This window comes from Delphinapterus leucas, chromosome 2, assembly GCF_059928025.1.
Source record: "Delphinapterus leucas isolate spDelLeu-1000000601 "Yukka" chromosome 2, BTC_Dleu_Yukka2, whole genome shotgun sequence".
NCBI lineage: Eukaryota > Metazoa > Chordata > Mammalia > Artiodactyla > Monodontidae > Delphinapterus > Delphinapterus leucas.
In genome coordinates this window covers 152608281-152636064 of record NC_143130.1, presented here as the reverse complement: position 1 = coordinate 152636064, position 27784 = coordinate 152608281, and the positions used below count along the sequence as shown (strand labels likewise).

Below are 27784 nucleotides of genomic sequence, written 5' to 3'. Positions count from 1 at the left end.
AAGAAGTTTGTCAGACAAGGTTATGTGATGGGGGAGGGGTGGAAGGGGCAGTATTGCAAAAGGTAGAAGGAAACTTTGGTGGTAATGGCTGTCTGTTACATTGATTATGATGATGGTTTCTCAGGTATATACATGATCCAAAAATTCAGCAGATCGTGTACTTTAAATAAGTATAGTTTATTGTATGTCAGTTATACCTCAGTAAGGCAGTTAAATTTTGTGGGGTTTCTTGGTTGTTGTTTTTTGTTTTTTTTTTTTGCGGTACGCGGGCCTCTCACTATTGTGGCCTCTCCCGTTGCGGAGCACAGGCTCCGGACGCGCAGGCTCAGCGGCCATGGCTCACGGGACCAGCCGCTCCGCGGCATGTGGGATCTTCCCGGACCGGGGCACAAACCCTCATCCCCTGCATCGGCAGGCGGACTCTCAACCACTGCGCCACCAGGGAAGCCCTTAAATTTTGTTTTTAATGAAGAAGTCTGTCTTCAAAGGAGACCAGAAAGGCAGAGTAACAAAGGGAGTGTGAGGTTGAAAACCTGTGTGTGTGTGTTGGGGGCAGACAGAAAGGCAGAGTAACAAAGGCAGAAAGGCAGAGTAACAAAGGGAGTGTGAGGTTGAAAACCTGTGTGTGTGTGTTGGGGGTGGAGGGGTATTTTGTTTTGTTTTTAAAAACAGTTTTATTAGATAGGTTGCATAAAATGAAGTTTACTCATTTAAAGTGTGTAAATCACCATGGTTTGATTTTGTGTTGAATTTTGTTTTTAAAATGGGAGAGACTTGAGCATAAATAAAGGTCTTTACAAAGAAGCATGTAGAGAGTAGATTAGTTTTATACTGCAGGAAGGATGCTGCTTCTATTTTTAACAATAGCAAAGGTGAAAAACGGGGTAAATGCACTTAAATTTATGGTGTTGGTGGCATGAGATTGATGGAGTTCTATTCTAAAGACGTATTTTCTCAAGGAAATAGGAAGTGAAGACATCTGTAGAAGAGAGAGGGGAGAAGTTGTGGAATTAGATTGGCATAGCTACTCTAGAGAATAGGTGATACAGAATATGCAGTTACTAGAAATAGAAATGCAATTACTAGACACTAATCAAGTGAAGCTACAGCTGGTTTGGGCTCTGCCATGTATGTTTAAATAAACTGGTGCCTGTGGAAGTGTAATAATTTAGTATTAGAGTAGTGATAATTAGAGTTAAGTAGGTTTCAAAGCTTGTCTTGCAATTCTGTCTGCTAGTATAAGAGAAACTATTAATAAACAGAATCCAGCAACCAAATTAAAGAATAATTTATGTCCTCACTCATTATTATCAAAAGATAAAGATCGAGGGAGCAAATACCTTTTATATCAGAATGGGACAGCTCTTTACAAACATACACACAGAGACTTCCCACTACTTTACGTTGGCTAAGATTGAATCAAATCCAATCCATAGTTCCAAGCAAAGTCAAGAAAGCAGTTATTTGTTTTTTTCAGCCTGTACCTTGGAGGCAAGCTCTTCTGGCAGGGAAACCATTTGAAAGAATGGCTGTCATAGGCAACTAACAATGTCAGCCACTGTCACTATATCATATATAATCTTAAGTATCTGTCCTCTCTTTTTTTGTTCTTTTTCCTACTGCCACTGCTTTAATCAAGTCCTCATCTTTGTTTTCTCCCTCAGACCATTACAAGAACTCAGAACTCTTGACTGTTTTTCTTGCTTTTGATCTTGTTTCCCTTCCAAACTGTTGTCTTAGTGCATAATAGTGATCTTTCTAAATTGCACATATGGTTACGTCACTTACCTGCTTCCTGTCCTTCAGTGGCTCTGTAATAAAATTTTGGAGAGGCATCTAGACTTCTGTAAAAGCATATACTTTTAAGCCAAACTACCTGAGTTGAGTTTGATCTATGCCAGTTATTATTAACTATGTGATCTCTCTTAAAAATTACTTAACCTCTGTTGAATGGATAAAGAAGATGTGGTATATACATACACTGGAATATTACTCAGCCATAAAAAAGAATGAAATAATGCCATATGCAGCAACATGGATGGACCTAGAGAGTATCATACTGTATGAAATAAGCCAGTGAGAGAAAGACAGATAACATATGATATTGCTTATATGTGGAATCTTAAAAAAAAAAAAAGATACAAATGAACTTATATACAAAACAGAAATAGAAGCACAGACATAAAAAATAAATTTAGCACCAGCTTCTGGTGGCCACCGATCTATTTTTCTCTTCTGTATTTTTGCTTTTACCAGAAAGTCATATAAATGGAATCATATGATATTTTGTTTTTTGAATATGGCTTCTTTCACTTAACATGATGTACATGCGATTCATCTATGTTGTTGTGTTTAGCATTTAATTGAAGAGTAGTATTTCATTGTATGGTGTACCACATTTATTAGTTCTCTAGTTAGAGGAAATTTGGGTTTGGCCAGCTTGGGGGGATTGCAGATAAAGCCTATAAACATGATTGTGTAAGTTTTCATACAAATATAAGTTTCCATTTTAATAAGGTAAATACAAAGGAGCAGAATTGCAGACCATGTGGTAAATCTGTGCTTAACTTTGTAAAATACTGCCAAATTATTTTCCAAAATGTCTCTACCATTTTGCATTCCCACCAACAAATATAAGTGTTACAGTGATTCTACATCATTACCAGAACATGGAATTGTCAGGTTTTTAAAGTTCTAATTATTTTGTCTATTCTAAAGATATTTGGTTGTATCTCATTGTGGTTTTAATTTGTTTTTCTCTAATGACTACTAGTGTCGAGCATCTTTTCATGTAAACTATCTTGCCATTCATACTTTTTTTTGGTAAAATTTCTATTCATATCTGATGCCAATTTGAAAAATTAGATTGTTTTCAGATTTTTGAGAGCTCTTTATGTATTCTATATATATATGTACTTTATTAAATATATGATTTGAAAATTTAAAAAATAAATAAAAATAAATAAATTTAGGGTCACCAAAGGGGAAAGGGGGAGATAAATTAGGAGTTTGGGATTAACATATATACACTACTATGTATAAAATAGATAACCAGCAAGGACCTACTGTATAGCACAGGGAACTGCACTTTTATAATAACCTATAAGAGAAAAGAATCTGAAAAAGAATATATAATGGAATCAGTTTACTGTACACCTGAAACTAATACAACAGTTTAAATCAACGATACTTCAATAAAAAAATAAAATTAAAAAAGAAATTACTTAAATTCTCTGTGCCTCAGGTTTTTCATCTGCAAAATGAGAACTAGTACTAGAATTAGTATAGTGTTATGAAAATTAAATGAGTAAATACAGTATATGAAAAATACAACACTGTCTGGCACATAGTGAGTGCACAATAAATGTTTGCTGCTGCTGCTGCTCTGATTGTTGTTATTGGTGAGATGACAACTGAATACTTGAGTTTTTAATCTGCATTTCTTATTGTTTTGGTGTTTTCCTCAATTGATTTTTTTAACACTGCAAGTTAAATGTGTTCTCTTGAAAAGTAGCCGGAAGTTTTTGATAGATGTTTGGTGCCTGAGGACTTATGCACTGGTTATACCAACCTCTCCCAGCTTTAAAAGTTCTGTTTATCCCAAGAGATGAGATATTTTCTGCTGCTTATAATTTTATTGCTTGTGTGTGACAATCTTCTGCATATGTAATGTTTTGTTTCAAAGCTGCCTCACACTGTAAAACTTAATGTTCAGCCACGTGTGATACCAATGAAATAAATCGACTGAAGTGACAGTTGGTTGAACAGATACATTGTATTCACATCTACGTTTGCTAGCACTCTGACAATGACAAATACATCGTAATTTGCTCTTCTTTCTGAAACATTAAAATTTGGAAAAATCGGTCCTTGGATCAGAGCAATGAGATATTTCAGATAAGTTTTGTTTGTTTGTTTGTTTTGGGGTTTTTTTGCGGTATGCGGGCTTCTCACTGTTGTGGCCTCTCCCGTTGCGGAGCACGGGCTCCGGACGCGCAGGCTCAGCGGCCATGGCTCACGGGCCTAGACGCTCCGCGCGCGGCATGTGGGATCTTCCCAGACCGGGGTACGAACCCACGTCCCCTGCATCGGCAGGCGGACTCTCAACCACTGGGCCACCAGGGAAGCCCTCAGATAAGTTTTTAACATAAATTTTGAAATGTTTACTGGCTTATTCGTCCCAAGCATTTCAGTTACTCATGATTTGCTGTATACTTTACAAAGAAGCTTCAACTCTATTCAGTAACTCTTTTTAAAAAAAATTTACTGAAATATAGTTGATATACAATGTTGTGTTAGTTTCAGGTGTACAGCAAAGTGATTTCAGTTATACATTCTTTGTTTACATTCTCTTCCATTATAGGTTATTACAAGATAGAGTATACTTCCCTTGCTCTACAGTAGGTCCTTGTTGGTTATCTGTTTTATATAAACTAGTATGTATATTTTATTTTATTTATTTATTTTTTAAACCTGTTTTTAAAAAAATTTATTTATATTATTTTATTTATTTATTTTTGGCTGTGTTGGGTTTTCGTTGCTGCGCACGGGCTTTCCCTAGTTGCAGCAAGTGGGGGCTACTCTTCGTTGGGGTACACGGGCTTCTCGTTGCAGTGGCTTCTCTTGTTGCAGAGCATGGGCTCCAGGCACACAGGCTTCAGGAGTTGTGGTTCTTGGGCTCTAGAGTGCAGGCTCAATAGTTGTGGCTCATGGGCTTTGTTGCCCCATGGCATGTGGGATCCTCCCAGACCAGGGCTCAAACCCATGTCCCCTGCATTGGCAGGCGGATTCTTAACTACTGCGCCACCAGGGAAGCCCAGTATGTATATTTTAATCCCACTACTACTTTATCCCCACCCCCACCCCTTTCCCCTTTGGTAACCCTAAATTTGTTTTCTATGTCTGTGAGTCTATTTCTGTTTTGTAAATAAGTTCATTTTTATCTTTTTTTTTAGATTGCACATATAAGTGATATCATGATATTTGCCTTTCTATGGCTTACTTCACTAAGTGTGATAATCTCTAGGTCCATCCATGTTGCTGCTAATGGCATTATTTCATTCTTTTTTATGGCTGAGTAATATTCCATTGTATGTATGTATCACATTTTCTTTACCCATTCATCTGTTGATGGACACTTAGGTTGCTTCCATGTCTTGGCTATTGTAAATAGTGCTGTTACAAACATTGGGGTACATGTATCTTTTGGATTATAGTTTTCTCTGGATATATGCCCAGGAGTGGGATTGCTGGATCATATGGTAGCTCTATTTTTAGTTTTTTAAGGAACCTCCATACTGTTCTCCATAGTGGCTGCACCAGTTTACATTCCCACCAACAACGTAGGATGGTTTCTTTTCCTCCACAGCCTCTCCAGCATTTATTATTTGTAGACTTTTTGATGGTGGCCCCTCTAACTAGTGTGAGGTGGTACCTCAGTAGTTTTGATTTGCATTTCTCTAATAATTAACATTGTTGAGCATCTTTTCATGTGCCTTTTGGCCATCTGTATGTCTTCTCTGGAGAAATGGCTATTTAGTCTGTTCAGTACCTCTTAAGAATTTATTTTCTTTGTGGAGTAAAATGCAGTAAGATTACATGATATTGTTAGGGAATAGTTGATGATATCTGATTATTTGAAGTTAGGATTTGAACTTTGGCAGTCTAGATTTAGAGGGTTGTGTTCTTAAGCACTGTTATAATTTTATAACACAATGTGTGAATTAAAAATTACTTTATTAAAACAGTCTTGAATATAATTAAACTTTAAAAAATTTCATGATATATGCTTTTCATTCATATGATATATGCTTGTGGCTAAAAAACAACAGTGCCTTCCCTACCCCTAATCCCACTCCCCAATGACACTTAACCATTTTTATTTCTGCTTCCCATTGGTAATATTTTAAGTTCTTCAGATAATATGATTTTACTGTCTGTTCTTCATTTACCAATGCTTATCATTGGTTCTCCACTATAAAGAAGAGAAAGGATGATTTAACCCACACATCCTGCCCTTCCATCTTCTCTGTGCCCCTTCTCCACGCAGACTTCAGGGATTAGATTATTTTTAGTTTTTTCTCTTGGTTTCCTATACTCATAAAATTTTTGTTCTATTAATTTTAGATGGTATGTCTTCATTCCCTACCATGTAATATAAAAATACTAAAACCCTCTTACCTTCAAACTGATATCAACTGTGCTTTTCTTTTTAACATTATATAGGTCAATAATATTTGCATTCTACACCATAAATTGTCTCCCTTTCTTTGTCTTGAGTTTATTGTAAAAGTTTTCATTATTATGACTCTTATTATTGTTTAATGTAGCACTAAGTAATGTGTACGTTTCCTTCTCTGTCCAGTAATTCACTGATGTAGTCAAAAGACATTCACTGAGTGCCTGCTGTGTTGTAGGCATCTAGGCACTGGGAACACAAGGGAACAAAACAGACAAAATCCTTGCACAGTGCATACATTCTAGTGGGTGTTAACAGTGAACAAATAAATGTACCTGGCATACAAAAAGGGAATTAGGTGTTAAGGGAGTATGTGGAGGGTGAGATTTAAAATAGGATGCTCTGGGAATCCCTCACTGAAAAAGTGATTTTTTAGGAAAGACCCAAAAAAAGTAGGAAAGCAACATTCAGGTGTCTGAGGAAGCAGATTGTAGACAGTGGGGCAGCAAGTGCAAAGGCTCTGGGGTAGGAGAAAGCCTGGTGTGTTGGAGGCACAGCAAGGAGGCCAGTGTGTTTAGAGCAGATGGCACAAGTAGAGGTGAGATCAGGTAAGTAGCAGGGTCCCCTGATTATGCATGTAGTTTAGTACTTCTCAGTACTATCAGACCTATCACCTGTTAATTTACTAGTTATATAACCTTGTCTAAAGCACGTAACTTTTTTGACACCTAGTGTCTCATTTGGAAGGTGAAGTTTTTTGATCTCTTTAAGTTCTTTTAAGCTTTAAATTTACATGATTAGATTTAGTACATATGCTTAGTTTAGTCGGGTTTTTTTGTCCGCACTGCGCAACTTGTGGGATCTTAGTTCCTTGACGAGGGCTTGAACCCTGGCCCTTGGCAGTGAAAGTGCGGAGTCCTAACCACTGGTCCACCAGGGAATATACTTGTTTAGATCACTTGTTCAAATGTAATTGTATTATTCCAAATTTATACTTAAAGAATAGTCCATTTTATGTAACTACTCCTTTTTGATTAAAGACCCTAAACAAATTCTGATGTCATGTTCTGCACGTCTGCGTCCTGTATTTGCTAAATAACATAGGCTATGTGTATGTGATAATGTGCCTTGTAGCTTCTTATAAATTAATGATTCTGTCACTTTTTGTTAATGCTGGGAACTGCTGACTGTACAGTCTCTCACATCAGAGCTCTGCAATTTCTTCTCATGGATAACAGTCAAAGCAGGGGGGAAATCTACTTTTTAAATAATTTTTTTCAAGAAAAGGAAAAATGACTTAATTCATCCAAGAATGAAATTCCACATACTAGTTTTTCTAAACTACTTTTTGTGAATAAAAGCCCCTGACTCAGAGGGAGTTTGGAAATGGTATACAGACAAAAGAAGTTCCAGAGTCAAATATTTTAGCCATTAAAGCATAAATCAGCTGCAGTTCTTCAGTGAGATAGTGTCTCAGAGAAGAAAACAGACCTCTTTAATAATGTTTTTTCAATTGGCATGTTTTTCTCATAGTCTAATAAGACACAAGGCTGATTTCCATCTCCACATTTCTAAAATAGATTATGTGACTGAGTTAGTCCATATATGAGATACTTTTGTTTTCTTCTTTCCACCAAGCCTTCCCTCCTTTTTTTTTTTTTTCCTGGCATAAATACCCATATGTGACCAGTTGAGATGATCAAGATGATAGAATAAAATCCCTTGGAAACACTTTGAAACCTCTATTCATTTCTGAGCACCTAAAGGTAACTCAAAGAACATAAAACCCTACTTTCTCATTTTATTATTAATATAAAATGGAAACAGAGGTTAAATAACTCAGAGGTAGTATTAGAAATGAACCTTAATAAAAAACAAGAAAGAAAACATATATAAGGGAATCCCCTGGTGGTTCAGTGGTTAGGACACCACATGTTCACTGCCAAGAGCCCAGGTTCAGTCCCTGGTCGGGGATCCCACAGGCTGTGTGGTGCAGGCAACCCCCCCCCACCCACCACACACACACAGACAGGTGATACTAGAGATAAGAAAGTGTGAAGGGACTTCCCTGGTAGTCCAGTGGTTAAGATGCCATGCTTCCACTGCATGGGGCACGGGTTTGATCCCACACACCACGTGGCGCAGCAAAAAAAAAGAAAAAGAAAAGAAAAGAAAGAAAATGGCGAGACCCAATTACAGACTAAATATGTGAATACTGTATAGTTTGATAAATTTGAAAATTTAGATTAAGAATATTCTAGGAAAATATGCATTATTAAAATTAGCTAAAGTACAAGCATAAAAGTTGAATAGACCCCTAACCATGAAGGAAATAGAGAAAGTTATTAAAACTCCAAAGCTGGGCTTCCCTGGTGGCGCAGTGGTTGAGAGTCCACCTGCCGATGCAGGGGACACGGGTTCGTGCCTCGGTCCAGGAAGATCCCACATACCACAGAGCGGCTTGGCCCGGGAGCCATGGCCGCTGAGCGTGTGCGTCCGGAGCCTGTGCTCTGCAACGGGAGAGGCCACAACAGTGAGAGGCCCGCGTACCACCAAAAAAAAAAAAAAAAAAAAAGCAAACTCCAAAGCTATCCCCAAAAGACTTAGTATAGATGGTTTTACAGGTCAGTTTTCTTTCACAACCTTGAAGCATAACTCTTATGCTATTTAACTGTACCAGAGCTGACGGGGGAAAAAGATAGAGAAAGAAAGGGAAGAAAAAGAGGACAGTTTCCAATTTTTTTTAAGGCATTAACAAAATCCTGATACAACTACCTAACAAAGATAGCACAAACACAAAAAATCATAGACCAACTCCACTTAAGAATATAGATGAAAAACTAGGCAGAAAAGTAGAACAAATGGGATCTAAAAGTAGGGTTTAACTCAAGAATCCACAAATGATTCAGTATTAGGAAATTTGATATAGTTCATCAAATTGATGGACCTAAGAGGAAAAATACTTCATCATTGCAATGGAAGCGACATTGAAGGACTCACACTTTTTGATTTCAAAACTTAGTACAAAGCTTAAGTAATCAGACCATTGTAGTAATGGCATAAGGACAGATGTATAGAACAATAGAATAGAATTGAGAGTACAAAAATAAACCTAAACGTCTATGGCCAACTGATTTCTGACAAGAGTACCGAGACCATTCAATGGGGAAAGAATAGTCTTTTCAGCAAATGGTGATGGGACAACTGGATTTCCACGTGGCAAAAAATGAAACTGGGGGCTTCCCTGGTGGCACAGTGGTTGGGAGTCCGCCTGCTGATGCAGGGGACACGGGTTTGTGCCCTGGTCCGGGAGGATCCCACATGCCGCGGAGCGGCTGGGCCCGTGGGCCATGGCCGCTGGGCCTGCGCGTCTGGAGCCTGTGCTCCACAGCCGGAGAGGCCACAACAGTGAGAGGCCCGCATACTGCAAAAAAAAAAAAAGAAGCTGGACTCCTACCTCACACCATATACAAAAATTAATTCAAAATGGATCAACAACCTAACTAGAAGAGTAAAACCATAAAACTCTTAGATGATAACATGGGGATCTCTTCGTGACCTTCATATACATGACACCAAAAGCATGAGCAAAAAAGGAAATAATATACGAACTGGACTTCATTAAAATTAAAAACTTTTGTGCATTGACGTCAAGAAAGTGAAAAGAGAACTACAGACTGGGAGAAAACATTTGGAAATCATATGTCTGATAAGAGTCTAGTATCCAGAATATATAAAAGAACCTGATTTAAAAAGGGACAAAGGACTTGAATAGAAATTTCTCCAAAGAAGATACACAAATGGCCAACAAGCACATGAAAAGATAGTCAGCATCATTAGTCATTAAGGAAATACGTATCAAAACCACAATGCAGTACCACATCATGTCCACTTCGATGCCTATACTTCAAAAAACAAAAAAGAAATCAAGTGTTGATGAGCATGTGGAGAAACCAGAACCCTCTTACATTGCTGATGGGAATGCAAAATGGTTCAGCTTCTGTGAAAAGCAGTTTAGTGGCTCCTCAAAAAGCTAAACATAGAATTACCATATGACTCAGCAATTCTACTGCTAGGTATACACCCAAAAGAGCCAAAAACAGATACTCAAATAAATACATGTACACTCATGTCTAATAGCACCACTATTCATGATAGCTGAAAGGTGGAAACAGCCCAAATGTCCTTCAGTGGAAGAATGGAAAAACAAACTATAGAAATACATCAGCTATAAAAAGCAATAAAGTACTCATACATAATACAGTGTGGTGACCCCATACCACAATGTGGTGACCTCAAAAACAGTATGCTAAGTGAAATATATCTGACACGAAAGGTCACATATTGTATGATTCCATTTATATGAAATATCCAGAATAGGTAAATCCATAAAGGCAGAATGCAGGTTATTGATTGTTAGGGCCTGTGTGGAGGGGCATTGGGAAGCAAATGCTTAATAGGTACAGGTTCTTCTTATGGTGTAAAGAAAATGTTTTGACTATAAAGCTACTATAAAGTATGGTACTGGCGCAGAAACAGAAATACAGATCAATGGTACAGGATAGAAAGCCCAGAGATAAACCCATGCACCTGTGGTCACCTAATCTATGACAAAGGAGGCAAGAATATACAATGGAGACAAAGCAGCCTCTTCAATAAATGGTGCTGGGAAAACTGGACAACTGCATGTAAAAGAATGAAATTAGAACACTCCCTAACACCATACACAAACATAAACTCAAAATGGATTAAAGACCTAAATGTAAGACCAGACACTATAAAACTCTTAGAGGAAAATATAGGAAAAACACTGACATAAATCACAGCAAGATCTTTTATGACCCGCCTCCTAGAGTAATGAAAATAAAAACAAAAATAAGCAAATGGGACCTAATTAAACTTAAAAGCTTTTGCATAGAAGGCGAAAAGACAGCCCTCAGAATGGGAGAAAGTATTTGCAAATGAAGCAACAAAGTATTAATCTCCAAAATATACAAACAGCTCATGCAGCTCGATATCAAAACAACAAACAACCCAATCAAGAAATGGGTGGAAGACGTAAGTAGACATTTCAGCAAAGAAGACATACAGATGGCCAAGAGGCATATGAAAAGTTGCTCAGCATCACTAATTATTAGAGAAATGCAAATCAAAACTACCATGAGGGCTTCCTTGGTGGCTCAGTGGTTGAGAGTCCGCCTGCCGATGCAGGGGACATGGGTTCGTGCCCCGATCTGAGAAGATCCCACATGCCGCGGAGTGGCTGGGCCCGTGAGCCATGGCCGCTGAGCCTGCGCGTCCGGAGCCTGTGCTCCGCAACGGGAGAGGCCACAACAGTGAGAGGCCCACGTACCGCAAAAAAAAAAAAAAACTACCATGAGGTATCACTGGTCAGAATGAGCATCATCAGAAAATCTGCAAACAATAAATGCTGGAGAGGGTGTGGAGAAAAGGGAACCCTCTTGCACTGTTGGTGGGAATGTAAATTGATACAGCCACTGTGGAGAACAGTATGGAGGTTCCTTAAAAAACTAAAAATAGAACTACCATACAACCCAGCAGTCCCACTACTGGGCATATACCCTAAGAAAATCATAATTCAAAAAGACACATGCACCCCAATGTTCATTGCAGCACTGTTTACAATAGCCAGGACATGGAAACGACCTAAATGTCCATCGACAGATAAATGGATAAAGAAGATGTGGTCCATATATATAATGGAATATTACTCAGCCATAAAAAGAAATGAAATTGAGTCATTTGTAGAGATGTGGATGGACCTAGAGCCTGTCATACAGAGTGAAGTAAGTCAGAAGGAGAAAAACGAATATCGTATGTTAACACATATGTGTGGAATCCAGAAAAATGGTACAGATGAACCTATTTTCAGGGCAGGAATAGAAAGGCAGACATAGAGAACAGACATGTGGACACAGTGGGGCAAGGAGGGGTGGGATGAATTGAGAGATTAGGTTTGACATAAATACACTACCATGTGTAAAATAGATAGCTAGTGGGAACCTGCTGTATAGCACAGGGAGCTCAGCTTGGTGCTCTGTGATGGCCTAGGTGGGTGGGATGTGGAGGGAGGGAGGTCCAAGAGGGAGGGGATGTGTGTATGCATATGGCTGATTCACTTCGCTCTACAGCAGAAACTAACACAACATTGTAAAGCAATTATTGTCTAATAATAAATAAAAAAATGTTTTGGAACTAGATAAAGGTGGAGATTGTACAACATTGTGAATATACTAAATGCCACTGAATTATTCACTTTAAAATGGTTAATTTTATGTTATGTGGATTATATCAGTAAAATGGAAACATTAAAAATATTATTTTTCCATCCTGATAAATCTTCTTATCAAAATCAGAATAGCATAATACTTTCTTTCAATGACTGAAAAACTATCCCAGAGTCATGCATAATGGTGAGACATGTACAGTGAATTCAGGAGGAAAGTCAGGTTGTTCTTAAACATCATTATTATTGGACAGTGATTGAGAAATGGTAGTAAGTACCTTTGGATAAGAAAATAAACAAAAGTTGTAAATGTGGGAAATCCAGATATTTTCTGTATTTTCTTTTTCTGCAGATGATGTCTATCTGAAAAACCCAAGAGATTCAACCCAAAAAACTGTTGAAAATGATAGGAAATTCTAGTATTTTGGCTGCTTTTAAGATAGACTGAAATCAGTGGATAGAAAAACCAGTTAGTTTAGTTGGGAAATATTATAGGTCTTAGATCCTGGCAGAATGTGGATTAAGCTAACACAGTAATACTCCCAATACAAATATCTAGAAATGCTGACTGTATTTTCAAACAAACTTTTCTCTTAAACCATAGCTGAGCTTTCGATAAAGACAGATCTCCAGTTACCAGAAATTAAGAGGGAATTTGAGAGGAAGGCAGAAATCACACTAGCAGCCTAAGAGGGAAACGGTTTGTGAGCTAGAGCCTTTGGTTTTAACATCCATTCTGAAGGTCCTGGACTCATAAAAAGCAGAGAATTAGAACTGAGAACCCAGCATGGAACAGAACCTTCAGTGGGCTTTACAAGCAGTGAAATAGAGAACTAGAAGGAAAAGCCAAAAAAAAACACAACAAAAACAAAAAAGGAAACATCCCTCTACCCAGAACTTGGGTGAGGAAAGGAATCTCCCAGGAAAAATTGAAACCATGGATTTGGACTTGATGTGCTAAAACCTGCATGATGTAAGAATCTTCAAATTAATATACAGTAGGTCTTAGGCTACTAAACATCTGCGGTACCTTTTAGAAGCAAATGTAAAACTACTCCACAATGTAGAATGCATGACATTTCCCTAAAAAATTGAGCTTCACTAGAGGTGAGCTTACAGTTTTTTTTAAGTTTTAAATCATATGTGGAAATGACCAGCAGATACAGTAAAGGATTATACAATAAAGATCAACAAGAGGATTAACACTCTAAGAACTTGAAATAATAGGCTATAGAGGAGACTATAAAATGTGTATATATAAAATTATTAGAAACCAAAAATTGAATTCAAACCATAGGAAAAAAAATAAAACAGTGAAAAAAGGAATGGGCAGATTTGACAAAGAATCAAATCTTACCTTCTAAAAATGAAAAATACTGTTACTGAAATTGAACTTAGTAAATAGATTAAATAGTGAATTAGAGCTGGCTGAAAAGGAAATTGGTAAACTGGAAAATAAATTCGATGAAGTTACCCAGAATGCAGCACAAGGTGATAAAGAGAAAATATGAAAAAGAGGTTAAGAAACGTGGATGAACAAATTTAAAAGTCCAATGACACTAGCAGACCTAATGGAAGCTCCAGGAAGAGAGAGGAGGATGAATTCATTCAGAGCAGTGTTTGAATCCTCAGATTGAAGAAGCAAATGGGATAAATAAAAATTAGTCTAATACATCTACATCCAAGTGATTTTTGACAAGTGTGCAAAGTTCATTCAATGGAGAAAAAATTGTCTTGTCACCCAGTGGTTCTGGGACATCTGGATTTCCATATGAAAAAGAGTGAAGTTGGATTTCTGCCTCAGACTATGTAAAAAATTAACTCAGTGAATCAGTGACCTAAATATAAGAGTAAAAACCATAAAACTCTTAGAAGAAAACATAGGGGTAAATCTTCATGACTTTGGATCTGGCAGTGGAGTCCTTAGCAGGAGCAGCAAAAGAAAAGAGAGATAAAGTTTTTTTGTTGTTTGTTTATTTTTGGCTGCTTTGGGTCTTTGTTGCTGTGCGTGGGCTTTCTGTAGTTGCGGCAAGCGAGGCTACTCTTCATTGTGGTGTGTGGGCTTCTCATTGCAGTGGCTTCTCTTGTTGTGGAGCACAAGCTTTAGGGTGCACAGGCTTCAGTAGTTGTGGTGCACGGGCTTCAGTAGTTGTGGCTCGCGGGCTCTAGAGCGCAGGCTCAGTAGTTGTGGCACATGGGCTTAGTTGCTCTGTGGCATGTGGGATCTTCCTGGACCAGGGCTCGAACCTGTGTCCCCTGCATTGGCAGGTGGATTCTTAACCACTGAGCCACCAGGGAAGCCCAAGATAGATAAACTGAACTTCATCAAAATTGAAAAATTTTATGCATCAAAGGATGTTTTCTTTTGAAGAAAGCAAGTGAAAAGGCAACCCAAAGAATAGCAGAAAATATTTGGAGATCATATATCTAAAGAGTAAAACCCAATTTTTAAAATGGGCAAAGGATGTGACTAGGCATTTCTCTAAAGAAGATATACAAATGGCCAATTAGCATATGAAAAGATAGGTGCTGAATATTAGTCATTAGGGGCATGCAAATCAAAATCACGAGATATGCTTCACACGTATTAGGTTGGTATAATTTTTTTTTTAAAGGAAAATAAAGTGCTGATGAGCATATAGAAAAATTGAAGCGCTCATACATTTTGATGGGAATGTAAAATGGTGCAACACTATGGAAAACGGACAGTTCCTCACAAAGCTAAACATATAATTACCCAGTAATTCTACTCCTAGGCATATACCCAAAGAATTGAAAGCAGGGATTCAAACAGATACTTATATGTCAGCATTCATTGCAGCATTATTCATAATAACCAAAAGGTGGAAACAACCCAGGTGTTTTGTCAATAGGTGAATGGATGAACAAAATGTGGTATATACATAGAATGGAATATTATTCCACCATTAAAAGGAATGAAGTTTTGATATGCGCTACAACATGGATGAACCTTGAAAACGTTATGCTAAGTGAAATAAGCTGTACATGAAAGGACAAATATTGTGATTCCACTTACATGACATATCTAAAATAGGCAATTTTGTAGAGACAGGAAGTTGATTAGAGATTACCAGGAGCTGAAGGAGGGGAGAACTTGGGAGTCATTGCTTAATGTTTTCAGCGTTTGTGTTTGGAGTGATGAAAAAGTTCAGGAAATAGGTAGTGGTAATGGTTGTACAACATCGTGAATATAATAAATACCACGGAACTATACACTTAATAGTTTAAATGGCAACTTTTTTTGGCAAATTTTATGTTATATGTATTTCACCACAATTAAAAAAAATTAATTGATGACTCAGTGGTGCATGTTGAGTGAATTGTATGGTACGTGAATTATATCTCAATCTAAAAAAAAAAAGTCTGTTTCCTAGACATGTGAATGAAACTGTAGATATCAAAGACTAAGAAAATCTTGAAAGCAACCAGAGAGGGAAAGACAAATTATATACAAATAAATAAATAATGATTTTACACACCTATCAAGAATGGTCAAAATCCAGAACACTGACAACATCAAATGCTGGTTAAAATGTGGAGCAACAGGAACTGTAATTCATTGCTGGTGGGAATGCAAATGGGACAGCCACTTTAGAAGACTTTAGGAGAAGTTTTCTCATAAAACTAAATGTACAGTTACCATATGACCCAGCAATCACACTCAAACCAAATGTCCACACAAAAACCTGCACACGGACGTTTATAGCCACTTTATTCATAATTGCCAAACTTGGAAGCAACAAAGATGTCTGTCAGCAGGTGAATGGATAAATAAACTGTGATATGTTCAGACAATGGAATATATGAAAAGACATGGGGAACCTTAAATGCATGTTACTAGTGAAGGAAGCCAGTCTGGAAAGGCTACATACGGTATGATTCCAACTCCATGACAGTTCTGGAGAAGGCCAAACTATGGAGACAGTAAGAAGATCAGTGCTTGCCAGCGTTTAGGGGAGAAGAAGAGATGAATAGGAGGAACACAGAGGATTTTTAGGGCGGTGAAACTATTCTGTATGATACTACAATGGTGAATACATGTCATTATACATTTGTTAAAATCCATAGAATTTACAGCACCAAAAGTAAAACCTAATATAGACTGTGGATAAACTATAGGTTTGTTGATTGTAACAAATGTATCATTCTGGTGTGGAATGTGATAGTGGGGGAAGCTTGGGGGGGCGGTGCAGAGGGTATATGGGAACCCTGTACTTTTCTGCTCAGTTTTCCTGTGAACCTAAAACTGCTCTAAAAACTAAAGTCTTTTAAAAGAATATATATACACAAATATATACATAAATAATGGGTGTAAAGCCAGTTCACAGTAGCAACAAAAATTATTAAATACTTGCTAATCTGGAAAATGTGTATTTGAAGCCTACCTTAAAACTTCAGGGACATAAAAGACTTGAATAAATAGTATTAGATGGAATGGGTCAATTTTATGTCAGTTTTTCTCAAATTAACCAGTGAATTTAAGGTAATCTTAATTAAAATCCCAAAGGTTTTATTTGTCAGCAACTGAACAAAATTACTACAAAGTTGATCCCAAAGAATAAACATGGGAAATGACCAGGAAAATTCTGTGGGATAAAAATTAGCAAAAGTGATTATGCCAAAGCAGTTGTTAACATAATGATCAAAATAGCAGCTTGTGCCAAAATAGAAAGAAATATTGGTAGAGCAAAATAGAAAATTCAGGATAATGTAATTTTTAAAAATACATATTTGGCATTGAGTCAGTGATCAAGGATAGAGAATAAATTAAAAAACAAAATAACAAATTTTTAAAAATTGATAGTATATGTGGCAAGGTACCCAGAATGAGATGTCAGAATTTCTTAAAATGTTAGAACAGCAATGCTGAGAGCTCAATTGCTGAGATTTTACTCTTTCCCAGTACTTGATTTTCTTTACTTATTGGACCAAGAAATTAAGAATATATTATTAAGCTTTGAAGAAAGCCAAATATCAACAGAACATGAAGGAATATTTTCTAGAGCCGAATTCAAAGAATTATTTAAATGGCCATTCATCACTGTCTCCAAGCTGAAAAATACAACTTTCCAGGATTTGAGTGTAATATGTAGTATATCACTGTAGCATCTGACTGAATGATGAAAAGCAGTCTTCAGTGACAAAGTATTCTATTATTTCTGGGTGTGAGCTCAATCTCAACATCTAGAACGAGTTCACAGAGTCACCAAACACTTGACATTTCTGACAGCCTATAATTTTGAATTAAAATTTTTCTAATCTAGACAAGAAAAAGGAACAGAAGGTAGCCAAATTGGGAGGGACGAGGTAAAATTGTCATTATATGCAGATGACATGATACTTTATATACAAAGCCCTAAAGACTCCACATAGAAACTATTAGAACTGATAAATGAGTTCAGCAAGGTAGCAGAATGCAAGATTAACATACAGAAATCTTTTCCATTTCTTTACACTAACAACAAAATATCAGAAAGTGAAAGTTAAAAAAAAAATCCCGTTTAAAATTGCATCAAAAAAGAAAATACCTGGGAATAAACATGACCAAGGAGATGAAAAATTTATATGCTGAGAACTATAAAACATTGATGAAGGAAATAGAAGACAATTCAAAGAAATGGAAAGATATCCCATGCTCTTGGATTGAAAGAATTAATATTGTTAAAATGGCCATACTACCCAAAGCAATCTACAGATTTAATGGGATCCCTATCAAATTACCCATGACTTTTTCACAGAACTGGAACACATACTCCTAAAATTTATGTGGAACCACAAAAGACCCGGAATTGCCAAAGCAATCCTGAGGAAAAAGAACAAAGCTGGAGGCACAACCCCACCCCCCCAACTTCAGACAATGCTACAAAGCTACAGTAATCAAAATAATGTGGTATTGGCATGAAATCAGACATATGGATCAGTGGAACAGAATAGAGAGCCCAGAAATAAACGCACACACCTATGGTCAATTAATCTTCGACAAAGGAGGCAAGAATACACATTGGAGAAAAGTTAGTCTCTTCAGCAAGTGGTGTTGGGAAAGCTGGACAGCTGCGTGTAAGTCAATGAAATTAGAACACTCCCTCACACCATATGCAAAAATAAACCCAAAATGGCTTAAAGACTTACATACAAGACATGACACCATAAAACTCCTAGAAGAGAACATAGGCAAAACATCCTCTGACATAAATCGTAGCAATATTCTCTTAGATCAGTCTCCCAAGGCAAAAGAAATAAAAGCAAAAGTAAACAAATGGGACTTAAACTTAGAAGCTTTTGCACAGCAAAGGAAACCACAGACAAAATGAAAAGACAACCTATGGGCTGGGAGAAAATATTTGCAAACGATGTGATCAACAAGGGCTTAATTTCCAAAATATACAAACAGTTCATACACAATAATATCAGAAAACAAACAACCCAATCAAAAGATGAGCAGAAGACCTAAATAGACATTACTCCAAAGAAGACCTACAGATAGCCAACAGGCACATGAAAAGATGCTCAACATTGCTGATTATTAGAGAAATGCAGATCAAAACTACCATGAGGTATCACCTCACACCAGTCAGAATGGCCATCATCAAAAAGTCTACAAATAATAAATGCTGGCGAGGGTGTGGAGAAAAGGGAACCCTCCTACACTGTTGGTGTTAATATAAATTGGTACAGCCACTATGGAGAACAGTATGGACGTTCCTTAAAAAACTAAAAATACAGTTACCATATGATCTAGCAATCCCACTCCTGGGCATATATCTGGAGAAAACTGTAATTCAAAAAGATATGTGCAGGGACTTCCCTGGTGGTCCAGTGGTTAACCACTCCGTGCTTCCACTGCAGGGGCACAAGTTCTGTCCCTGGTTGGGGAACTAAGATCCCATATGCTGCATGGCGTGGCCAAAAAAAAACCCAAAAAGATACATGCACCCCAGTGTTCATAGCAGCACTGTTTACAATAGCCAAGACATGGAAGCAACCTAAGTATCCATCGACAGATAAATGGATACGGTGATGTGATATATACATACAATGGAATATTACTCAGCCATAAGAAAGAATGAAATAATGCCATTTGCAGCAACATGGATGGACCCAGAGATTTTCATACTAAGTGAAGAAGTCAGACAGGGAAAGACAAATATTATATGATATCACTTATATGTGGAATCTAAAAAAACGATACAAATGAACTTATTCACAAAACAGACTCACAGACATAGAAAATGTACTTACAGTTACCAGATGGTAAAGGGGAAGGGAGGGATAAATTAGGAGTTTGGAAGTAACAGATGCACACTACTATGTATAAAATAGATAACCAACAAGGACCTACTGTATAGCACAGGGAGCTATTCAATATCTTGTAATAACCTGTAATGGAAAAGAATCTGAAAAGGAATATATATAATATATATAACTGAATATATATATTATTTGATTCACTTAAAACTGAGCATTCTTGCTGCTTTGTATAATGTTTATTCAAAATTATAGCTGTTACAATTCTTTAATGTCCTTAGTCTATATGATCTTTATGATCGATACCTCAGGTATTTTGCTACCTAAAGTCCAACAGTTTCCTAAATTGATTTTAATATGTTGGTTTTATGCATTTATTCAGTATTGGAAAGATAGGGGTAAAAATGAAAAATTCAGTATATGAGCATTATAAGACTGTCCTGGGTCAGGCTGCTTGGGTTTGAGCATTCACTAGCTGAATGGTTTTGGGCAAGTTACTTAAACTCTCCATGCCTGTGTTTCGTAGGGCACTGGTTATTGTGCCCATGAATTACTACTGTTTCATCTTCATCCAGGGCCAAATGGTGGGAGATTCGGGGTGGGGGGGAAGCAGAAAGGGGGGTGGAGGTGTTGGCCCACCTTCCTGGAATCACAGTCTCTTTAAACGGAGGACAGCCACCTTTTCTCAGAGGTGTGTGGCTCTTGCAGGTTTCCCTTGCTGCTACCACTGACACCACCACGGAATTTCCTGGGGACTGGGGTGTGAAAGTTCAAAAAAAGATAAATAAAAGGGAGGGGGATTCCTATACTCTCTGAGGATAAGGAGTTACCTTACCTGGTCCTTGGGCCAGAGCTAGAGTGCTTTTCCCAGAGTTCTGTCTGTGCCATAGCACTCTCTTGGATATCTGGCTGTGTAAAGTTCAGGCTGGAGGTACCAAAGGGGAGGAGGGGCAGGGAAGGTAAACTCCCTGCCAGTTCAGAAATAGCTTGAATTCTGGTGTTCTTCTCTGATTCATCTTATACTCTTTACAGAGAACTCAAATAGGTGCTTCCATGTATTCTGTTCTGGTTTTATGGTTTCATTCAGAGGGTGGGACAGGGTAATGTATGTCTACTCCATCTTACCCAGAACCAGACTCTAAATTTCCTTTTAAAAGAGAGCACTGGTGATATTGCCATCATCCTTTGTGCTTTCTAACCCAAGACTATTCCCATACTAAGGTACAATTTGAATAATATTACTACCTTGCAAAAACAAACCAAAAAAAGCTTTATTAGCTCTCCATTGCCTCTAGGATTAAGTACAGACTCATTTCAAGTGTTCAAATTCCCCAGCTGCAAATACCTCATATTCTTGCCAGACAGGAATATTTGCTGATATATAGTTATTCTATTCTACACCTATAGCTTTTGTTAAATTCTACCTGCCTAAAATAGGTTCCCAACCTTTCCAATATAGCTTCTTCAAGTTCTGCACATCTTCTAAAGCTCAGATGCACTCACTACCTTCTTAAAATTTTAGTTTTCTGCCCTGTTCTTATGTGCTTCCCATAAAAGGAGTATGTGATCTCTTCAGCCCTTGAGTAACTGTTTTTTTATTTGTACCTTTTCAATACACACACACACACACACACACACACACACACTTTGTTTTAGGACTATTTTTATGTTTAGAGATATAGTAACTGTGTCTAGCATAGGCTGTTATGCCTCAGATCCAATAGATTCAGGTAACATTTAGTGCTTATCATGTACTTTTTCGCCTACTCCTCTATAACAGCTCTTGGAGACCTTTATTCTAAATCTCAGTCACATGAGGACACTGAGGGTAAGTAAAGTAACATTACCTTAACTCTTCTATAGTGGCTGTGAGTTTCTTGAGTGCAGGAATTTTAATATTCAATTTTCTACCATGTAATATCTGCCATATAGTAGCTACTCAGTAAACAGCAATAGCTGTAACTTTTCTCTTCTTTCTACAGTACCTTGGGCATGTAGAAGTTGATGAATCAAGAGGAATGCACATCTGTGAAGATGCTGTAAAAAGATTGAAAGCTGTATGTATTTGATGGTTGCCAGTGTTGATCTATATGCTGTAAATATTTTCTCAAAAGATTTTGCTCAGTAAATTTTAGTGACCCACTACCCAGTAAGAACAGTATTTCTCTTAAGGCAAAATATGTGGGCTCATTAATAAAGAGCATTTCACGTTGTCCATCCAAAGGTGTAAGTTACAATGACCAACTTCTTCAATTTAGGCCAGACATTATCTAAAAGATACTTTTAATTCAGAACCCATATTAAACAAGTGGTATGAATTCTTATAGATGAATAATATTCTAAAACCAGGATAAAACTATTACAGTTAGTCTTTTAACCTAACTGTGACAACTGGGTTATAAATTACTGATTTTAACTCTATAAGAAACAGCTTTTTCCAGGAAAAAGTATAAAATAGAGAGATCTGTGTTGACAGCAGGTGAGGTTTACATTTTGGGGAGACTTAATTATCATTACTGCTACTCCCCAGTTTCCTTCTCTATACTCCTCTAACATAAACAATGTATTTCCCTGCCTTTTGCACAAACTTCAGCATACTTGAAATGGAGAGTCCTTTTCCAGGATAAATAATGTCTGTTTTGTCTATTATGCCATAGAACACATCCCAGGCACATGCCTGTGTATTTAATAAAAGGAGAGAATGAGTTCAGAGTTCATAAAGGTTAAGATTAAAGTGTTAACTTCATATTTTGGATAGGTTTGAAGAATGTTTCTTAAATTCTGACAGCCCTCTTCACAACCTTCTCTCCAATGTGTGGCCTTTCCCCCCTTTGCTGTGAAAGCTTTAAGCATTACTTTTGCATGCCCTTGCCCCAGAAGAGCATTAAATACTTGTTGCTTTGGGTTTGCTGGTATGGTGGGCTGCCACAAGTTTGGCTACTAATGAGTGCTTTTTTTTCCCCTCAATTTGCTTAATCAAAACTTTTCTGCTTCTTGGTACATTCTATATGACCTCTTACATACAGTTCCTCAATATAAAAGATACAAAGTCAAGGAAGCAACCAACTCAGAGAAGTGGATTATGTTTTCGAACAAATGTCTGAATCTGTTATAGAAAGGAGAGGAGGAGAAAAATAACTGATTATGGTATGCAAAAAACTAAAAAACAAAACAATATATAGACACACATACATACCCTTTACTGCAGATTTTGGTCATTTAAATTCTTAAATGTTTGAAGCCCTTCTTAGTCTATCTGTGCTCTCCATTTAATCATCATTAATGTTAAAGGGACTTTATATAATAATTTATAGACTTGCCGTGTCCACGTAAATATAGTCCCCAGTTAAATACAGCCTCAGATAATGCAGTTTTCCAGGAAATTTAAATTCAATCTCTTATTTAACAAAATAATTCTAAGTTCAGTAATAGAATAAGATTTTCTAAGAACATTTTAAAAAGTAATGCAATGATTTGCCCTACTAGTCATTAAACATCATAATGCTAATAACTGAAAACAACAGATGAATCAGTGAATAGACTAGATAGACCTGAAACAAACCTTAAATAGTTATTAAAATCTTAGAGCCTACATAAACTTAACATTTGGAAGGTCACTGTGGAATGAGCCTTTGGAAAGTCTTAATTCAGCATATGGCTTCATGTTTACTCTCTAAATAAGGAAAAACTAGGGATGGTTTATGTTTGCCCAGAAGATAATTAAGAAGTGGTATTTAGTTGTTTAATGAGCAGTCAGTCCTCTTCACTGTCTAGTTTTCTTTAACCTACTTTTAATTAGAAACCTCTCTTTATTACATAGGTAGTATATGTTCATTCTGTGAAATACAAATGAACAAAAACAGTACATAAAATCTCTTGCAGTCCCAGAGATAGCCACTATTCACTGTCTAGTTTTATTTTTATTTTTTTATTTATTTTTAATAAGGGCAGAGTGCCTGCCTCTATTTATTTATCTATCTATCTGTCTATCTATCTATTTATTTATTTATTTATGGCTGCGTTGGGTCTTCATTGCTGTGCCTGGGCCCTCTTTAGTTGCGGCGAGCAGGGGCTACTCTTCGTTGTGGTGCGTGGGCTTCTCGTTGCAGTGGCTTCTCTTGTTGCAGAACATGGGCTCTAGGTGCACAGGCTTCCATACTTGTGGCATGCGGGCTCTAGAGCACAGGCTCAGTAGTTGTGGCGCACGGGCTTAGTTGCTCCGCGGCATGTGGGATCTTCCCATACCAGGGCTCGAACCTGTGTCCCCTGCATTGGCAGGCGGATTGTTAACCACTGAGCCACCAGGGAAGCCGTCTAGTTTTAAAACTGATTGTTTAGTTGAGTGAATTTTTTTATTTTACCTTTTGGTTTTAACCAAGGAAATTGGAAACTGTAAGCATGGTTATTTGAGATACAGGACTTATTTAAATAATAAAATTATCGAAAAAATAAGTTTTTATTTTTACCAGAAATCAGAACCAAATTGCTGTTTGAAAAATTATATCTATGCCTGGAACAGTGTCTGGCACATAGTAGCCACTCAAAAAATATTTCTGGAATAAATATACAGAAAACAATTCAGTCCTCAATATGGGGTCAAATTGAATTTCGTAATAATCATCATAACAATGTTATATTTAATGTTTAAAGTTTATGAAACCCTTTTGCATATCTCTTAAAAATCCTTATTTCCCTGTGGTCTTTTACAACTAAAATGAAATTATGCATATTTGGATTGCTTTTCTGGACATACTTAAACTTTTGAACTTTGAAGGAAGATTGACCACTTTGAACTTTTGATTCAAGAAGTTCTTTAAAATTTTTCAGACTAACCCTACCCAGGAGACTTGGAGCAAGTGTTGTATAATAATTTTGCACAGGCAAACAAGTATTTTTAAAAATAAGATTGAATTTTTGGGAGACTAGTGCCAATTTCCTATTTATTATACTCACTGGAACTTCCCCTTCTATTAATACCCTTTCTAATGCTGTATGAAAAAGGCTGCAGAAAGTTGGAAGTCTTCAGATGTTGTTCATCTCAGATCATGTTAGTCCACAAAAATTCATGCTTTTTGTCTTCTTTTCATATTTTTACTATACAGAATTTTCTAGATGCCTTTTTCCCTTCTTTTACCGAACATTCATCTAACAAACATGTATAATCTACTGTACCAGATGCTTATATTGTGCCAAAAGCTATGTGTCTGGAGATGTTTGTTTATTTTCATAGATGATAAATATTCCTCTTATCGTTTCAAATAAATGGAAGCAAATGTAAAAATGTACAGACCTACAGATTAAAGAAGAAATAGCATGTCTGGAACAAGTTTGAATGCCAAAAAAGTTTTAAAATTTAAAGAATTATGTAGCTCAGATGTACCAGTTTAATAGGAAAACAAACATCTTAAACCTATCACTCAAATGAGCTTTGAACTAAAAATGTAACATTCTAGCGCTTTTTAAATTTGTGCGGGCTTGAAGAAGCAGGATAATTTGCAAGTTTTTTTTTTTTCCTTCCAAGTAGTCCCTTACAATTTAGGATTACTTTAACTTCATTTAGAAGTTATCGGCCTACTTAATATTTTCAAATGAAAAGATACTGTGACTAAACAACATATGCTTCTCAGAGCATAAATATGTTTAAATTTTTTTTACTTTATATGCACAAAGTTAGTTACAGTTATTTGCCATTCATTTACTTTGTGGCGTAATTTTACCAGTTAGCCACTTAGGGACTTAGATTGTATAGGATAAATGACAGAAATGACTATTGCCCATTTTCATTGCCTTAATGCAGAGTTAGTTGCAGGGGGAGGAGTACTGTCATTTATCAATCTATTTTGTAAAAAGTGTATTGGACCTTTGGTTATCTTGCTTGATACTGGTGCAAGATGCCTTTCCTTTTAAAATGTCTTTTCTTCCCATTGTCTCTGTTTCTCCCTCTCTGTCTTGGTTTTAGACTAGTTTCATTACACTACCAGTTTCTAATATGTTGATTTTTTATTTGCTATTTGATAAATTTGTTTTAATGTATGTTCTTGTTTTAGCAGGTAAAAGAATCATAATTTAATTTTTTTAATTAATATTATTCTCTACTCTAATAACTGTCTTTTGATGCATTTTGCACGTCAACTTTTTTCATTAACATCTGAGGTCTTTTATAAATAGAAGGCAAACTCCATGTTTAACAGGAGCTTTTCTGGGAGCTAAATTAAATATTAACGAATCTCCTTCCCACATCTTCCTATCCCTAAAGAATGGTGAATCTTTTAACTTGGGCTGCATCTTTTAAAAGCTGGTGGTTACCTAAAAGTCTAACGAAACTAGGGTCACCAAACTTGGCAGCAGAAATAAGCTTAGTCTTATTGTTACAACTATCCCAATTACCTTATTGTATTTCTAGCTTAAGTTCAAAACATTTTATGGAAATATTTGATGCTGTTTGTGATTTTCAAAACCTAGAGAAAAAACAAACCATTCAGTGTTTGAGAGTATTGAATGAGTTTTATGAGTCAAATTTCTGTAGAGTTGTCTTTGTCTAGACATTTATTCACTATTAATAATGGATTATAAAAGGTAAAGGCTTAAAGTATAGTTCAACCAAAACTAGGAAATGTTAAAGTTAAGCTAGCTTGGGTGAGTTAGAACTCATCTACTTTGCATAAGTTCTTCAGATTTTAAATGGTGGGCAGTTTTCAAGGTTTGTATATGCTTAAAAATTGGTGCTGGGACCACAGACAGTTGTGTCTCTTTTACCTATGTAGTTTTAGAATTGTATAGTTATAACTGTCAGTACAAATTTCTTTCTTCTAAAACAGTAGCATTTAGAAAGAAAACAACCCTATTCTTCAAATTTTAGTTGTGGTTAACAGATGTGGTTTGGTTCTCAAATATATTAGTTTTCTCAGCTCCAGTGAAAGCATTGGCCATGTGTTCTTTATAGATGATTTATTCTGTGTTTGAAATAGAACATATCTATTATTTCCCCACAGTTGCTATGGAATTGATCAGCACACACATACATACAAACCTGTCCTAATGCATACGTAAGAATTCTCAAAGTGGCATCTTGAACTCAGCAAGAAAAAGTCTGACAAGGACCCTCCCTTCACACTCATAATTTAAGTGTAGCATTTTTTTAATGTTACTTTGTGATCATTTGAGTGTGGACTGGTTTTTTCATTGGTGACTTCCACATATTTGACCACTGATTTTAAATTGAAAAATGTATGTGAACAGATCAATTTATCACTCACTATTATGAAAATTTAAATGCAAATCTCACAAACCAGTATGTCCTAGTCTTTTTCTCTGCTGCCAAATTTGAATAATCTCTGTTTTAAAAGTCAGTAGAGAATGCTAAAGTAACTAGTTGCTCTGCATGGATACAGGTTCTGATTTCTTCTCTTTCTGCGGATTATTAGGCCATACAGTATGTTTCGCTGCATTTTCATGCACCCTTCCTTTTTCCCTGTCACTCCTGGTATGGATAACTCTTTAAAACTCTCACTCCCTTCCCCTTCTCCTACTTTGTCCTTCACCCAACCTCTGTATGTGCTTATTGCTGTGAAACCTTGGGACATTTAGCCCATACAATAATAGCGCTCGACCTGTCCCCCTGTTCCTCCAGGAAAGGAAGTTCTTCAAAGGCTTCTTTGGAAAAGTAAGTCTGATGCCACATTCATGCTTGCTTTATAAGGAGTTACACCCCTAGTATAGCACTGACACATTTTTTGAAAAAGAAGTACAGCTTTGATTTCTTTGTAATACAGGAATTGATTTGACTAAATATGTAAATTAATGAATTGGAAAGCTATCTATGATATTACCTGTGTGTCTGTTGATACTAAATCTGATGATTCCTAGGAAAGTCCAATAAATAAATCAAGTAGGTTAAAAAAGAATTGCTTCCTCAAGACTAGGTGTTAAAATAAATTTAATTTGATCTTGCAAAATTGTTCATATTAGCATATTTATTGAGTTTTTTAACAAGTTTTACTTAGTGTTCAATATTGACAGAGAAGTGGGAAGAAATACTAAATTCAAGTGAAAATTAAATGTATCCCAAATTTTACATTCATTGCTATTACTTT

At 36.6% G+C, this 27784-nt stretch overlaps 1 protein-coding gene across 9 annotated transcripts in view; it reads left to right on the top strand.

The window, feature by feature from the left end:
* The window catches only part of NUMB (NUMB endocytic adaptor protein), a 144660-nt gene that overhangs the window by 84929 nt on the left and 31947 nt on the right, over positions 1-27784 (top strand). For 7 of the 9 annotated variants that reach the window (XM_022576622.2, XM_089906203.1, XM_089906202.1 and 4 more), the window contains 2 exons: positions 21674-21748; positions 27322-27354. In XM_022576622.2, coding sequence (XP_022432330.2) covers positions 21674-21748; positions 27322-27354 — 108 coding nt within the window. The remainder of the gene's footprint in view (positions 1-21673; positions 21749-27321; positions 27355-27784) is intronic. The other 2 variants (XM_089906200.1, XM_089906197.1) reach the window with 1 other exon arrangement.